The sequence below is a fragment of the Phacochoerus africanus genome, chromosome 6, assembly GCF_016906955.1.
Source record: "Phacochoerus africanus isolate WHEZ1 chromosome 6, ROS_Pafr_v1, whole genome shotgun sequence".
Classification (NCBI taxonomy): domain Eukaryota; kingdom Metazoa; phylum Chordata; class Mammalia; order Artiodactyla; family Suidae; genus Phacochoerus; species Phacochoerus africanus.
In genome coordinates, this window is record NC_062549.1 from 33,005,561 (window position 1) to 33,024,172 (window position 18,612).

The 18,612-nt window shown below is 32.6% G+C and overlaps 1 protein-coding gene across 37 annotated transcripts in view; it reads right to left on the minus strand.

The window, feature by feature from the left end:
• RIMS2 (regulating synaptic membrane exocytosis 2) overlaps window positions 1-18,612 on the minus strand; it is a 621,959-nt gene that overhangs the window by 159,995 nt on the left and 443,352 nt on the right. For 9 of the 37 annotated variants that reach the window (XM_047783440.1, XM_047783443.1, XM_047783438.1 and 6 more), the window contains one exon: window positions 16,263-16,295. The exons of 25 other annotated variants lie outside the window; for them this stretch is intronic. In XM_047783440.1, coding sequence (XP_047639396.1) covers window positions 16,263-16,295 — 33 coding nt within the window. Of the gene's footprint in view, window positions 1-16,262; window positions 16,305-18,612 lie in introns of all 37 variants that reach the window. 3 more of the 37 variants (XM_047783439.1, XM_047783451.1, XM_047783452.1) reach the window with 2 other exon arrangements.

The following is an 18,612-nucleotide window of genomic DNA, read 5'->3' on the forward strand; positions in this document are numbered from 1 at the left end:
ATCTGGGGATCTTAAGAGGAAAACTCTTTAGGCCAATAGAAGAGCTCAAAGAAAGAACACCAAAATCCTGAAAAAAATCAGAGAACCTATGATTATACCATCATGGAAGACTAAAATTATTAATCTTAACTAAATCCAGAAACTTCATTGGTTAGTTCTAAATTCTTGTGGCTAATTTAATGATTTTTATTTATTTATTTATTTTATTTTATTTTTTTGTCTTTTTGCCATTTCTTGGGCCGCTCCCGCGGCATATGGAGGTTACCAGGCGAGGGGTCCAATAGGAGCTGTAGCCACCGGCCTACACCACAGCCACAGCAACGCGGGATCCGAGCCACGTCTGCAACCTTCACCACAGCTCACGGCAATGCAAGATCCTTAACCCACTGAGCAAGGGCAGGGATTGAATCCGCAACCTCACGATTCCTAGTCAGATTTGTTAACCACTGTGCCACGACGGGAACGCCCTAATTTAATGATTTTTAAACATTCTTCTCCACACCCCATCCTTTTCTTCTTTTTTTTTTTTTTTTTTTTTTTTTTTTGTCTTCTAACTATATCTAAATACTCGACTTCAGGTTAAAAAAAAAAACGTCCTCTAATTGAAATTAAAAAGTTTCACTAAGTGGAGTTCCCGTCGTGGCACAGTGGTTAACGAATCTGACTAGGAACCATGAGGTTGCGGGTTGGGTCCCTGCCCTTGCTCAGTGGGTTAACGATCCGGCGTTGCCCTGAGCTGTGGTGTAGGTTGCAGACACGGCTCGGATCCCACGTTGCTGTGGCTCTGGCTAGGCTAGTGGCTACAGCTCCGATTGGACCCCTGGCCTGGGAACCTCCATATGCCGTGGGAGAGGCCCAAGAAATAGCAAAAAAAGGACACACACAAAAAAAGTTTCACTAAGTGCCTCTTTCATGAGAGTTTCTGATGAAAATAATCACATCTGTAATTCCTTTTTCTTTGATTATTATGTTTTCACAAAACTATGATATGCCTTTAATCAGAGGTTAGAAAAAATTTTTTGTTTGTATTTTAAAAAATAATACATCAAGAACTTATGGAATGATCATTAAATATTTATATTTTATAATTGGATTTATTCTAAATTTTATCCTTTTAAAAAAATACATGCTAAATTTGATTTCCTCTTAAATTTAAGAATTAAAGATATTTGCACAGGGAACTATGTCTAGTCACTTATGATGGAGCATGATAATGTGTGAAAATAAAATGTGTACATGCATGTGTAACTGGGTCACCATGCTGTACAGTAGGAAAAAAAAAACTGTATTGGGGAAATAACTATTAAAGAAATAATAAAAAAATACTTTAAAATAAATTTAAAAAAGAAATATATTTGTGCAATAACAGTGGAAGATTGCTAACAAAATTATCCAAATAACTGATAACAATGTATAGTTGAACAAATAGAGATATAATAAATGTAGCATGAACATAAATCAAAATATTGTCTGATGCTTTTTTTATGATTGAAGCTAAAGAAGTATGTTATTTACAAGTTAGAAATATATTTCAAAAATTAACTATATTTTACCAAATCATCAAGGAAAGGAAAAAAATTACTTTCAATAACTGTCCCACTGAATCCTAGTTTACAAACTTTTCTTCTACGAAAATACAAACTATGTGGAAGAGGCAAAACAAAAGATTACAGACAACAGTGATTACAATGGCAGAAATCCAAATAAACAAAGTTAAAAACGTCAAATTCATGTACTCTTTAAATGCTACAATCACCGTTTAAGGATATATCAAATTAAGTGCAATAGGGAAAAAGGTATAATCATTGTATGCAGCTATTTGCTCACTTTAAATAACAATTACACAAGAAAAGGCTTTGCTATTTGTTTTATTTTCTAGATTCAGTAGGATAGACTATAAAAACAAGGTATTCATGTTTTTCAACAGTCAGAGGAATAAGAACAAAAATTGTTAAAGTGACTCATGACAAAAATAAGAATATGTACTACTTTGTCATGTTATAATCTTATTTTCAAAGGCAGTGCAATTCAAAATGAAAATATTCTTTGATTTTTATTGAATATTTTTATTGTTCTTTCAATAATTTAATAAATTAAAAAGCTTATTTTTCAGATTGACAGTAATATACTAACTGTTGACAAAAAATTAACGGTCATTTATATGAACCGTTTCCAAAGTACCTGATGTACAAAGATAACAAGCAAATTACTTAAAAGTAAAAAATTATTTGGTACTGTGTCTAAAAAGGCTTTACAATAGTCATATTTTTGAACTTGAAATTTTACCTCCCAGGTTCTTTTCTAAAGAAAGAAATCAATGTGCCAAGATGTACGTACATATTTATTGCATCACTGTTTGGTAACTGTAAAGGCCAAGGAAAAGAAAGCTAGGGAAAAGAAACTCCAAAATATAGGATTAGTTAACTACATTTATGGTATATGTTCAGAATATTGTGCATCCACAAAAAATGATGAGCGTAGAATGTGCATTCATATATATAAATTATATAAAATAAATACACTGCAATTAATAATTATAAAACATTAAACGATGGATATGGTACTATAGTTTGTAATTTTAAAAACCATATATATTTATAAAAATATATATGCACATAATTGATACAAAAGTCAAAGAGATAAATGAAAAAGATTTAAGATTTACATACCAGAGCAGTTATCAGCTATGACTGGCTATTAGAAATCATATTTAGTTTTTAGCTTTCGACTTGGGATAATATATAGTTTATAAAGTGTCCAAAAGACTATAATTTACACAGAAAAAAGCTATCTAAATAAAACACAAAATATAATGTTTATGTGAATAAGGACAAATTATACTGCATGAAAACCTTATATTTTTGTCATGATTTGATAAAAATGCTTTGGAAATAAATGTTAAATATTATTAAAAACGCAAATGTGCACTAATTCATTATCTAACTTAGTGACATGTATTAAATAAAAGCATGTGGTCATACTGATTAAAACTGTTACATAATAAGAAATACTTCCAATGCAATAAAGTACAGATATTTCCAATTTTTATGAATATTAATACCAAAAGTGATCTGGCATGTTTTAATAATTTCCATATTAGTTTTTTTCAACTGTAGGACCTAAGAAACTAAGCAGAAAAAATTTTAGAGGTTACTTTAAAATTATTTCTCACAATCACTTGCCTATAATTAATTTTCTCTTATTTTTAAGACTAAAACTGTATTATATACGAGAACATCATGATAAGTACATGATGTTAGTTAAATTGTTAAAACCTAAGTAATGCGTAGAATAACACATATTAGAACAAGTTAAATTGAGAAGAATTATGGAAATAAATACTGTGAAAAAACTATAATTTATATAACAAATTATTTTGCATTAGTACTGGGGGAAAAAGAAGCATTTTCTTTTAAAGTGTAAACAAACTTAGTCTTAACTGTGCAATGAAGATACATGAGTTTTGAGAAGTAGTTATTTTCAAATCAATCAATTTGGAGGAATTTTCTACTGTGGTCACTAGGAAATAACACGTTTGGAATGAAAGGAAATATGATTTGATTTTGCTTTTATGGTCACTTATAAATTGGACCTTGCTCCCAGAAATGTAGGAAAACTGAACATCATAGACATCTAAGTGAAATATGGAATTAAATGAAACATAAGAGTTATAGAAACTTATAAAAGTGTTGTCCTACTTTGAGGCTCATAGTTATGGGCTATATAGTCTTTTGAATTATGTTCTAAACCATAATGATCTAATTTAGATGTTTAGGTTACCTGTTAATCTGTGTATCTGTATGCTCTTTCTCTATTAACTTTCTGCTAATTCATTAAATGATACTTCAAAGGAGATGCTATAGATCCATTTCATAGACTCCTTTCACTACAGTCAAAAGAAAGTGATAGTTAAAAAACTACTTGGGGCATCAGTTATAAGGAGTGATCTAGTGATTTCAGGAGACTACGTCCATTTTTGACTTCTAAGTGAACAGACTTACTGAGATTTTACTATTCAGAGGATTTGAACTTTAGAATCATTTTAAGTTTCAACATGTAAAATCAGGATGTACTTGGGGCCACGGTGGAAGATCAGGCTTTTTATCCATGGAGAGTGAAGCGGAGGTAATCATTAGAGAGTTGATAGGTCTTGGGAACTGCTCAGATTTAGGGTAATGAATATATTTACGATATAGAGGATTGAAGAAAATCTTTAAACTAGCTCTGGTTTAAAAGAGTCAAAACTTGGGTTCAAATTTTCGTTTCTTAAGTCCTGTAATTCATTCTATCTTTCTGGGCATAAAATTCATCATCTGTGAAATGAATACTTTTCAACAAGACATTCTTTATGATTCTTTCTGCTATATAACACTTTGGTAGGTTAATTGTGAAGCAAAATGATGTTTAAGTATTTGCTTTTTATATTGTAATACCTATTTCATCAATATAGACAATTTAAAATGTTTTAGAAATGCTTACTGCTTGCCCAGGTATTGCATTCATTAAAATATCCTTCACAGAACGTGTGTGTGTGTGTGTGTGTGTGTGTGTGTGTGTGTGTGTGATGTATACAGAGGAAGGGAGAGGAATGCTATGAAGAAAGAAGCGAGGGACAGAGAAAGGCAAAGAAAGAGGGAGAGAAGGAGGAGAGAGAAGGAGGAAGAGAGAATTGAAAAGCTCATTAAACCAGCAATTTTGCCCAGCACAAAAATCATACAGGACATCTAATTTTAGAAGCATCTTTTAGATTAGCTAAAGTGTAAGTGTTTTACCTATACACACTTTTTGCCCAGTATACAGTGTCATGTTTAGGAGAAAATGCAACCTTCTAATAAGTTAGTATTTTGAACTTGTTAGTTACAATTCCTACACCTTTGAAAAAAGATATACTTTGTGTGTGTGTGTGTGTGTGTGTGTGTGTGTGTGTGTCTTTTAGGGCCACACCCGCGGCATATGGAGGTTCCCAGGCTCGGGGTCCAATGGGAACTGTAGCACCTGGCCTACACCACAGCCATAGCAACGCGGAATCCCAGCCGTGTCTGCGACCTACACCACAGCTCACGGCAACGCCTTGATCCTTAACCCACTGAGCAAGGCCAGGGATTGAACCCATGTCCTCATGGATGTTAGTCGGGGTCGCTAACTGCTGAGCCACAACGGGAACTCCCTAAAAGTTACATACTTTTGAGGATAGGCTAAATTTTAAAATCAAAGTGTCACAGAGAAGGAATGCAATGATTATAATTGTTTCTAAGAAAAAGTGTAATAAGCATTGGTAAAAGATAAAAACTAGTCAGATTCATCAGGTTGATAAATGAGTCCTTATACATGTTAAGCACTTCAGAATGTTCTAATTTTTTCCTAATGGCTGAAATCTACATTAAGGAAAAGACCATCCATAGAATAGCACATATTATTGCCCTGTGTATGTCTTGTCTCCACCTTATTGTGTTTTAGTAGGACATAATTATCACAGACCACTGTGTCCCACACATATCCTTAAAACATACTTCAGCTACGTCCACTATTACATGTATCGAAAGATTGCATAGGAGGTTTGAAAGCACCATAATAAATATAAATGAATCCTCACATTGTTTGGAAACATAAATAGAAATGTAAATATACTTAGAAATGTTGACAATATTAACTTAAAATTTAAAAAAATCCATCTTATAAGAAATAAGACCAATGCTGGAAATGAGATCCATATAATTTTTCTTATTTATATTAGTATGTAAATTAATAACTAAATCTATATATTCCCTTGACTGAAATATTTAGTTATGTGGATTTTAAATAATCCTCATGCTTGGACATAAAGCTGTATTTCTTTCTCCAAATATACAAATAATGATTATTATTGATAAGTGGCACAAGAATGACTATGCAGAGTCTTATTGTCACATAATATATACAAACACTCCCTCAGAATTCAAAGGACTACCTCTTGAATGTTTCACGAATAGGGACATTTTACAAAATGTTCCTGTTTAATACTGAGAAGAAAGAGCAATAAAAGTTAGATGACATAATGCTCAGAGAAAGAAAGATGAGGATTAGATGTAAAGGTATCAGAAGCGACTAGCTTAAGCTAGTGCCTGAACAGAATTTCATTCAACTTTCTAAATACCCACATGGTAATACTAGTTGCACTGAGGATCCTAAAAAAAACCTGCAAACTGGATTGAGATGGTCTCCACTGACATTAAATTTCCCTTCCTGAATTCCTTGCTTCCTGCTCTCCTCTTCCCAGACCTCTATTACTGTCCTTTCATGCTGTTCTCTGAATAATGTCCCCCCTGCATCCTCCACCCGTCACAGGTAGAGCCCCATTTCCTAAGGTTAAGGGCATGGATTCTGGCACCAAATCTGATTTTTTCGGTTTAAATTCCAGCTTCAAGTGACTGGAGTAAATTATTTAACCGATCTGTATCTGCCTCTTGAATGTATCTGCCTCTTGAAAACCTAGAAGTAAAAACAGGACCTACAACAAGCAGGAAACTCACTTATTGGATTAAAATAATTTATACCTAGTCACTTAAAATTATTTAAAATGTTAACTGCATTTTATCTTTTTAGGGCCACACCTGTGGCATATGGAAGTTCCCAGGCTAGGGGTCTTATCAGAGCTGCAGCTGCCAGCCTGCACCACAGCCACAGCAACACCAGACCTGAGCTGCATCTGTGACTTATATCACAGCTCATGGCAACTGGATCCTTTAACGTACTGAGTGAGGCCAGGGATTGAATCTGTATCCTCACAGATACCAGTCAGATTCTTAACCCGCTGAGCCACAACAGGAACTGCATTTTAAAGAAGGATTTATTAACCCAAAGACATTTCTGATTGAGGAAATGTAAGGTTAAAATTGGTTTTGATCACTAAGTCCTAGTTCTGTAACTACTCCAAACCAAAACCCTCCCAATCCTCTTGTCTGAGTTAGTCCTTATACTGGGTCTCACAAGAGTAAAATTTATAATATGCAGAATTAACTTCTTAGTCATCAATTACTCATCACCATTTCAAGTTTGGTAAGTGGGACCCACTCTATCTAGTAAAAAACAACGGATTTTTACATGACATGAGCATGCTTGCACAAGTGAACTTTACATATTTGAGCTATATATAAATTTAGAATACCCAAATGTAGAGAGCTTCTTACTTTATCTCCAAGATTGAATCAAGTACAATATGTTAGTTGGTTAATGCTGGTTCCCTTTTATTTCATGGTGACTTCACTCCAAGAACAATTTCATCACTAGCTAAGGGAAGTCTGATAATGTGAAACTTAAGTCTCAAAGGTTCCCCCCAATGTCATATTTGCCAAATTCAGTAATCACTCCTCAGCACAATTCTACTGGCCCTCACTGCAACAATTGATTTAATTACTATGCTATCCTTGATATTCTGTCCATATATTGTTTGGTTCCACACTTTTCTGACACTCCTTCTTCATTTCACTCTTTACCAGACTATTTTGTTGTCCATCTTCCTCAGCTCATCTTTCAAATAATGCATTTCCTAAAGTGTTGTTATTAACTTTCTTTTTATTCTATCTCTGGATGATCTTGTCTAAATCCATAGCTTCAACTGTCACTTCAGTGACAGAAGTTCCTACCTTTCCTGTAACTCTAAGACTCACATTGCTGGTTGCCTCCTAGCTATCCCTGTCAGCACCTAAAATCTCCATCAGCACCTCAAACTCAGGTTGTCCAAAACAAGTTAAACATCACTTCTCATGTCTGTTCTTCCTTTGGTTATCAGTGAATACCCAACATACTCAGAATTAATTTCTTTGTTACCTGTATAGCTTGGTTTTTTTTCTTTCTTAGTCAACTGACTACTGCTTTAGACTCAAAACTTTAGTCCTTCCTTGGTTTCCTAGCTCATCCACTGCAGATACCTCTCTGAAGCTGTAGGGCAATCCCACCCATTATCATGCCCTATTTTGGGAGGGGACCTGGCTCTTAATTGCTTGAGATGTGTTAAATAAATTTTTCTATTAGCATGTACTTAGTACTATTTGGGTAATATATTAAAATTCATTTAAATTTTGTTTTTAATAAATTTTAAAGTCAGATTTATTGAGGCATAATTTACAAAAATTAAATTTACAGACAAAGGTCAAACACATTTGATAAGTGTATACTGTCATTCAACTTTACTACAACCAAGCAATAGACTATGTCTGTCACCCTAAAAAGTTCCCTGGTGCTGATTTGTTGTCTATTCTCTCCAGGAGCCTAGATAACCACTTACCTGATTTCAGTCTAGCTTTTAATTTTTCTTCAGTAATGTTTTGAGGCTAAAAATTTCCCTGATCAAGACAAAGAAAATAAAATATAACAAAACTTTAAAAACACGCATTTAAAATCTTGTGTTCTAGAACTTGGTATTAAAGTTCTGGCACAATTAAGTTCTTAACAATAATAGCAATACTCTGTCCTTGCCAGGAATTACACTAAGAGTTTTACATGTGTTATTATTATCTCAATCAGCTGTTTGTGATAGGACTTATTGTTTTCTCAGCTTTATTTATTAGAAAATTGGTACAAAGTCATGTAACCAGCAGGCTGATACTGCTCTGTTCTTGAATGATCTGAAATATTTAGTCATGAAATGACTTTCTCTCCCCACCGCCCTCTTCACATACATCACTCTCAACACTTGTTTAATTCTTTTCTCTTTTCTCAATGTTCTTCCTTTTAACACTTCTTCCTTTCTCTTTTCTAGCTGCATATCCTCTTTGGCTAATTTTTTAAAAACTCTTCTTTCATTTATTTCCCTATGAGTCCAACCTTAGACTGTGATATAGTCATTTTCATCTGTAATCTTCTTTTTAGAAGAAGATCTAAATCTTTTTAAAGATTCCTTGTGATTCTCATTTCTATACTTCGAATTGGCCTATCAACCTCCTGCACACTCTGCATGACCTTATTATCTATGACTAGGTTCTCCCATTAGTTGTGACATGTAATTAATTAATCCAATATCATTTTGCTTGTAATTAAACTTCGCCTTTCCCATTATTAGTTCCCTTACTCATGCCTACCCTCACATCCCATACCTCATCCCCTCAAGCCTTCATGCAGACTTATAAAAAGAAACTATAATCTGTCAAGCAACACTCTTCTCCTCAGTTAAATTATTACCTAATTTAAACCCCTTGGAAATTATCTCCAATATACTCATGCCAATTTACCTTCTGTATGAAACCTATTATTTTTCACACCAACTTTCATACTACAATATTTTTATAGATATTAAAATAAAGAACTTTAAATAAGCAAAGAGGAAGAATGTGACCTGAAAGCAATCATGACTTATTTTTACCATGCTTTAAGGATATTTAGTAACTATTGTATATATGTTATATTTACCAAATAATTTAATAACTTGAATTTATAATATGTACTTTTTCCTTTCAACTGAAATAATTTTTAAAATATATTTAAATCATAGCTACTATCCAGAGCTTACTTCATTCATCTGCCCGTAAATCTTAAATATTTAAAAGGCTCATCTGCCACTGACACTTAATGCCTTTTCAGAAAAAAATTTTACAACAAAAATAATCCTTCTCTTCTGAAATTTAAATGACCTTAATTTATCTTTTGTTTACTGATCTTAATTTTATATATATATATATATATATATCTTCTGGCTCCTTTATATAAATGGTTTCTTCTTATTCTTCTGGTTTAGTTCAAATATTACTTCTTTAGCCAGACTTCTTGGATCACTCCATCTAAAATAACTCTTTCCAGCCCCCAAAAGAACACTTCTAACACCTTGAAATTAATTCAATGAAACTATTTCTGACTTTAGGCCTTCAAAACTATAAGACAATTAATCTGTGTGGTTTTAAGCCAAAAACAAAACAAAACTCTTTCCCCATCCCAGTCACACTAGGTTACCTAAGGGTTTTCAATAGCACTTATAACTTTCTAAACTCATCTTATTTAGTGGCTATTAACTCTCTCTAAAAATATAATTTTTACAATGGGAGAGAAATATGTATATATAATATATATTCCCAGTTCCCACTGTGGCTCAGCACAGTGAACCCAACTGGTATCCATGAGGATGTTGGTTTGATCCCTGGCCTCGCTCATTGGGTTAAGGATCCAGCATTGCCGTGAGCTGCGGTATAGGTTGAAGACACGACTTGGATCTGGCATTGCTGTGGTTGGGGTGTAGGCCAGCAGCTGCAGCTCCAATTCGATCCCTAGTATGGGAACTTCCATATGCCATGGGTGCAAACTGAAAAAGAAAAAAAAAAAGGGAAAAAAAAACATATAAAATATCCTTTTGGCCATTAGCCAGATGCTTTCTGAGAAATTTCTCTAATCTTTAAAACAATCCTTCAATCCCACATGAGATAAAGTGGTATAGGTCATAGACATAGTTGTTTATTTTTCTTTTTTGGCACTTATTTGCTTACTTTTGAAATGAAAATTTTTTTCATTTTGACTGGTCATTTTTTTTTATTCTTCTGTTGATTTAAATTATATGTGCGTGAAAACACACACACACAAATTATCAACTCTCTCTTTTACTAATGAGTAAACTGGCACTTAGAGAAATTAGGATGTCTAAGCATAGCCTTTAAATCTCATACTTTACCACTGAACCAACATGCTTCCTTAATATGGCAACAGAAGACAAAACATTACTTCTTTTATTGTTCTTTAAAGGAAGCATGATATCTGTTTTTGAAAAAAATATCTAGAATAAGTATTTTGTCTTATTTCTGACGCTACAAACAATTAAACTAGTTAGTAAGTACAGTCCAATGCCCAGTTCTACTATTAATATCTTTCTATTTTTATTTTATTTTATTTTATTTTTTGCTTCTTAGGGCTGTACCCATGGCATATGGAGATTCCCAGGCTAGGGGCTGAATCACAGCTACAGCTGCCAGCCACAGCCATAGCCACGCCAGATCTGAGCCATGTTTGTGACCTACACCATGGCTCTCAGCAATGCTGGATCCTTAACCCACTGAGTGAGGCCAGGGATAGAACCCGTAACCTCATGGTTCCTAGTCGGATTTGTTTCTGCTGCGCCACACTGGGAACTCCTCTCTATTTTTTGCATTTAATATTATCTAAACTCTTTACTTGTTCATTGTTTATATAGCTTATTGACATATTAAAATTAGTTCCAAAGGCCGACTGCAAAATCCATATTTTGCTAATAACAAACAAATCATGAGAGCTAAATATGCTTTCTGAAAAAGCAATCTTTGGTATAATTTAGCAAGTAATAATTTAAAAAAACTACCATTTTTTGATTATCTAGTATGGATAAAACTCCGTGACAAGTTCTTCACAGGTTTTTCTACTTTCAAATTACCAAAAATAAATAATTGTTTATAATTTGTATGTCAAATTATTAAATTAAATGGTTGCATATATATCATAATTTATTCATCCATCCCCCCACTACTTAATATTCCTGGTAGAATTCTTTTCATTGCTACAAATAATGTTTTTGTGAAACTTTTGTACCTATATTTTTATCTGAATCTCTATTTCTACCAGGTCAAAAATCTGTGAATATTTTTAAGACTCTTGGTTTATACTGAAAAACTGCTTTAAAAAAATGGTTGATACTAAATTACACTGTCACTCTTTTTCCTAGCATTAAAATGTTTTTTAAGGAGATAAAACATAGCATCTCATTGATTTAAAAAGTCATCTATTTGGTTATGATTGAAAACATATTTTTATGTTTTTACTGACCACTGAATTTATGGTTTAGTGAAATATCTTTGTCTTTTGCTCACTTTCCATTAGAGTTTTATGGAACAATTTATTCATCATAATAACTTGGGTGAGGTCACTCTTAATTCTCTGGGTTGCTGCAAATATGTTTCCCAATTTGTTCTTTGCCTTTTAATTTGTTTATGCTGATTCTGATATTTTGAAATTTATTCCTGTCACACTGTTGTCAAATTTCTCTTTTTACATTTCTTTAATTGCTTTTATTCTTAGAAAGGCTTTCTCTTTCCAGAGAAAAGCTCTTTTATGCTTTTATTAAACATAATTAACTCAACCTCACTGGAGTTCATTTTGTTTAATAGTAAGTATAGCAAGCAGCCCAAAGTCACACCCCTAGTAGGTGACAGACACTTGAATTAGAATTCAGACCTTCATGGTTTCAATGTCCTTGCTATTTCCATCCAACTCCATTGCCTGAGAAATGATAAAGTTCATTTTTGATGTAGCAGTCCTGATGCACAAGTTTGTATGACAACTAACTCCTAAACCGGTAGCCACAAATTAGTAATTTTTTTTCTTTTTCTCTTTTTCCTCTTTAATGGCTGCACCTGTGGCATATGGAAGTTCTCAGGCTAGGGCTCGAATCAGAGCTGCAGTTGAGGCCTGCACCACAGTCACAGCAATTCTGGATCTGAGCTGCATCTGCGACTCATGCTACAGCTTGTGGTAATGCTGGATCCTTAATTCATTGAGCGAGGCCAGGGATCAAACCCGCATTCTCACAGAAACAATGTTGGGTCCTTAACTCACTGAGCTACAATGGGAACTCCCAAACTAGTATATTTGTAATGCGCATAACAAGATGAATTAATTCAATCATTCTATCATATTATAGAAGAGTGTCTAACATCAAACCACGTGGCCATCAGTACAGCTGATGCAAATTAAAAAATGGTTTTAAATGTGTTTTCTACAATAATAAAATAATAGTTTCACTTTCATAGTGCTTACTATGTACCAGATACTGTTTTTAGGTGCTTTATATGTTATATTACATTATATATTTATTATTATTACATATTGTATAAATTGTTATATTACATTATATATTGTTACATTACATATTAACTGATTTCATTCTTTCAAAAGCACTTTGAGGTAGCAGTATTATTATTTCATTTTATAGATGAAGAATCCGAGGCAGAGTAAGCAACTCTCTCAGGGTGAAAAGCAAATAAGTGGTCAGACTGATCAGGCTCTAATACTGCTTCTCAGACTCCTTCTTATAGGCACAATATTTCCTCCAATAGCAGAGAATTTTAGGAAAGAGAGTTAAAGTGGACAGTTGGCCTAGGTAAAACTGAATGTCATAGCATCAATAGTGCATGAATAATATTTTGAGAATTTAGCAGTAAAATCTTAAATTCATGATAAAGTTCTTACAGAAGATGGAATTTTATATCTATAAAAAATAAAAAAACAGCACATTCTAACCCTCATTTTAAATATGAGACAGCTGAAACCAAAAGACATTAAATTACATGTCTAGAATCATATTTCAGTAGCAAGACTAGGGCTAACTAGAGCTCTTAACTCCGAATGATTTTTCCAATTTCCTCCATGTCACCCACTCAAAGAAGAAATGCTCAAGACCATGTTTATTCCATGTGTGGGTGTTTCTATTATTTCAAGTTCTAAGAACTTTCCTAACTCACTTCTCTTATACTTGAGTATTTATAGGCTTTAGAGAATTAAGTTTAGGTGGTATACTTTATCAATAGTAGCTTTCACATATATGTGTGATATGTTTTTATATATATATGCACATACACATATTTCATTTTAGACTCTTTTGGTTAAAATATCACCATATTACTTAATAAAATGTTAAGCTTAAAATTATATAAAATATTTCTGTAAGCCATGGTGTCTCTTGTAACATCTAAGCAATCTAGTACAGTAATGTAATAGACTTGACACCATGTGCCTCCTTATAAACTGAGTGATTTACATTTTCTGGTAAGACTTCAGTGTACAAGAATTATGGTTTTCATGACTGAGCAATTGTGAGTACCTGTGTCTTAGACTTTTGTTAATAATATTAGGTCCATTAAATATAGGATGTAATCAAGCATAGAGACTATAAAATGGATAGAATATGTAATGAGAAGACTGGTAATAAATCGATAATTGAATGTCCATAGACAGAAGAATGGATTAAGAAGATGTGGTATATATACACAATGGAATACTACTCAGCCATAAAAAAGAACACAATAATGCCATTTGCAGCAACATGGATGGAACTAGAGATGCTCATACAAAGTGAAGTAAGTCAGAAAGAGAAAGTCAAATACCATATGATATCACTTATATCTGGAATTTAATATATGCCACAAATGAACCTTTCCACAGAAAAGAAACTCATGGACTTGGAGAATGGACTTGTGGTTGCCATGAGGGAGGGGGAGGGAGGGGGAGGGACTTGGAGTCTGGGATTAACAGATGCAAACTACTGCATTTGGAGTGGATAAACAATGAGATCCTGCTGTAGAGCACAGGGAACATGATGGAGGATAATGTGAGAAAAAGAATGTGTATATATATACATGTATGTATGACTGGGTCACTTTGCTGTACAGCAGAAAATTGACAGAACACTATAAGCCAATTATAACGGAAAAAATAAAAATCATTAAAATTAAAAAAAAGAAAATTTGGGGAAATTTCAGTAAAAGCTTATATGTGCACTTATATATACACACGTACATTTATGTTAACTTTCCTCTAAAATAAATGTTAGTTATTTTTTCCTTTTAGGATATAGCACAAGTAGAACGAAAGGTCAAATGAAATCTCAGAGAATTCAAAACTTGGTCATATATGCCAAACATAATAAAGAGTAAAGTGCAAGTTTGAAATAATACATACCAATGGACAATATTCAGAATAATCAAAGAAACAAAACAAAAAGGAGGAACCAGTTTCAGGCTAAAAAGTATACTCTAATTGCAATATTTAGCCCAGGCTTCTCTCCAGAGTTCCAGACCCATACATCCAATCATTGCTACTACACATCTATACTTGGATATTCCAAAGGAACCTCAAACTAACCCATCCCCAAACTAAAGTAGAAAATCTGCTCAACCTGAATCCCCTGTATAGGATCCATCCAAACATTTTAGTCACCTAAGATTATCATCTTATTCTTCCTTTTCCTTGCATCAATATCTAATATCTAATCTATAACTGTTTTATAAATTCTACATTTTAAAATAACTTTTCATGTATCAAGTACCTCTTTTAATATCTTAATTCAGCCCAGTATGATCTCTTAATTGATCTTTGCAATATCCTCATGATGATTTTTCTGCTTATATAACTCCAGTCCATTTTTAACCTAGCTTCCAAAGCGGTCTTTCTAGAAACAAATATCTGATCATGTCTCTCTCATGCTTTGTATGTTTCAATAACTTACGCAATCTTCAGGAACCCTTCCCTGCCTACTTTGGCCTAAACTTGTTTGAAGCCATTTTACCATATTTTCCTCTGTCTGAAATGATCTCTACAAATAAGTCCAACATATTTCTAGTTTTTAATGTTTGACTCAAAGATAATCTCTTCTATGAAGTCTTTCTTGAACTAATTCCCAGGTGGAAATAATCACACCATCATTTGTGACTCCACTGTGTGTGTGTGTGTGTGTGTGTGTGTGTGTGTGTGTGTGTGTGTGTGTCTCATAGCACCTATAATATTATTGAGTTTACTTGTTAGGCTCACACTAGAAAAAGCCCATGAGGATAGGTGGCTATTTTGTGTGTCCTGTTATTTCCAGCACCAAGACCAGTATCATACAGCATGTGCTTAATAAATGAGTGGAATGAATGACCAAATTTTAGTTCAAGAACTAATTCTTTCATGAAGCTTTTTCCGGGGCTCTATTTGAAACAAATTTTATTTAACTTTGTAGCTCTGTAGAACATATTGTTAAAGTCATCAATATTAGCATATAAACAGCATGTTACCCACCTATTTTAACTCCTCTCTGATATGTTTAGGGCATATATTAGGTTTTTAGTATTTTATATAGATTAGTACACTGCTGAACTTAAGGTAGAAATAAAATACTTTTAGAATAATGTATTAAAAAGTTGAAAATAAGTTTTAAGCTTGAAATAAACTGAAGAACAAGTTATGATTAACTTGTGAATTAAATCTACCAGACTATATATAAATGTACATATATTTGAATCTGGAGTTAGTTACCAAGTTTAGGAAAAAATACATATATATACATATGACATAAAATTAATCATTTTACTTTTATCCATCTAATTGGAGCAGTCGCTGTTAAAAGTTGAATTATACAACTACCTAAAATTGAAATGCCTGCAGATTTAACATTTTGTTAATATTAGAAGAGAATGAAAAATTATAAAATAAATAAAATCAGTAAAAAATTTATAAGACAAGCTAAGTAAGTGAAAAAAAAAAAAAACCAACAACAAAGAAAAGCAGTAGAAGAGACAGACCTGCATGTCTTCTCCTTGTGGAGTCCACTTCTTCTGTGATCACATCGTGTAATGGACAGACATAGACAAAGGAGATGGGTGTGAGTGGATGTACTCAAAAGGTAAAAAGTGACACTGAAGGAAAGGGCCTCAAATCATTTTGAGAAAGAATCCTGCGCACAGTTGTAGGGAAGATATAATCAAATACATACCATACTAAAAGAAAAAAAATATGGAAGAACTAACGGTGAATTGGTTAAGTTACTATGGGTTAGCAGAATCAGAAAAGTAAAGTTAGTGTAGAAATAAAGAGATTTCAAAAGTTGACAAGTAATCATGGAAGCCAATCCTGAACACTGATGCTGAAGAAAGATACCATTAGTAAAAATGTTACTTGGATGACCATATTGTTTAAGACATTACATCCACCTAAGAGCTGTGAAAATGATTTCAGAATTTTTAGTTATAGTCTAAAGAAAATAAGTTAATTGAATCATCTTCAAAAGGAGCAATAAAAAACAGTTCCAGCAGATTTCTATACCTTTTAAGTTTCCCAAATTGATCAGTAAACACAGGAAACTAAAGTACAGCCATCAGGCCAATAATACACTGAATTACCTCTGTACAGCAAAATATTACCATAAAAATATTAAAGAGTAACAAATATAATAAAACTCATTATAAAAAGAGTAGCTAAAATATATGACTTTATTTAAATATTAAAAATTCAGGTTAATCTTCAATTTAGACAAATTTTCTTTGATGACACTTCATTAATAAGGCTTGTTTATTCAGAAAATTCTTACAGACACCACATAAGAGATCACTGATGTTTCCACCTACATCTGCCCATCCAAATCCAAAATCTACTGTAAGAGATACGGCACATACTTTGGAAACACTTCTTTCCCCATTGGTAGTGGAAAAGTTCAGAAGACATCTTATACAATGATTAACCAGGAAATGTCTGCTAAACTGAGCATTCTAAGAGAAAATTTTTCCAAAGATATTAGTGAGTTATTATCAGTGTGAATAAAAGAGATAAACAATATAACACACAAAACCAAAATGTCCCATTTTAATTACCTTCTTAGTTTCAAACCAGGTATTAAAAATTTTTTAAAACATCACATTCATTTTTGCAATACTTGTATCATAGTTTTTGCATGATTTGTAGAAAAATATGTTGTATCAAAATACATTTGGAAGACTGATACAATTGAAATTATAACTCTTGACAGAAATCTCTCCTATACCAATTTACCTTTTTTTTTTTTTGCAAACAGTGAGAAAATGAAATTTTTCGACTAAGAACAAAGTGCTAAGATAACCAAAACTTTTTTTTCTAGGAAAAATGAGATATCCTAGTATGAATTACAGAGGACTGCAAAAGGAATTACACATTTTGAAACTTAACATCATTCTGTTTATTATGTGAGCACATTTTTGACCTATTCAAAATTAGACACTAAATCTCATAACAGTTATGCTACAAACTAGACTTTGCCAATAGGACTGACCACTAGAAAAGTATTATCCTCCTGAAATATACTCATAGAGTAATATACTATATGTCATGTTTACTTTTGCATCCCCAGTCCACCCATTTCTCAAAGAAGATAAAACAGAAAAATTCAAAATGTATTAATATATGTTAGCACTGAATTGTATCATATTTTGCATTATTTATTACATGAAAAAATTTCCATATATATACCACACTACTAAAACAGTTTCCACGCATTCTAAAATGAAATTGGTATGAATTGGATGAAATAAGTACTTAAGTATAAGAAAAAATTTTCTACTTTTGTAGAAAACATAAAAACAACATAAATAAATGGAGCTTCTTTCTATGCCTACTGTCTTGCTGTAACTTGAGTATTTTAAATGGCATTGAGGCAATGTTGTTCATGTTATATAGATTCAAAATATTCAAAACTCTTCTCAATCCATTCATTAATTTATTATAGATAATATCTGAATTATTCACATAGAATTCAAGTGACTTACCCAAGGTCATAAAACAAGTTCAATGGCTGAACGAGATACAGAATAGAAGTCTCCTGAATACCAGATCAATTTTCTTCCTACTAGATGTTATATGACCCAATAAAAACATATGAAATAAAATGTCAAAGAAGGAAAAAAAAAACTTTTCATGGTGATACTGGAATTGTACATTTTATTATATAGTATTAATTAGAATTTTTTTAAAAAGAGGTACATGGTACAACTATGCAAGTAATTCACCAATGCATTTTTTAATCTTGTGAGGAATATGGTAACACTTATCTTAGCACCAACAATTTAATTGTTTTTAGAAAATAACACACAATTTAATATTATAGAAAAGGATAAAAATAAAAGA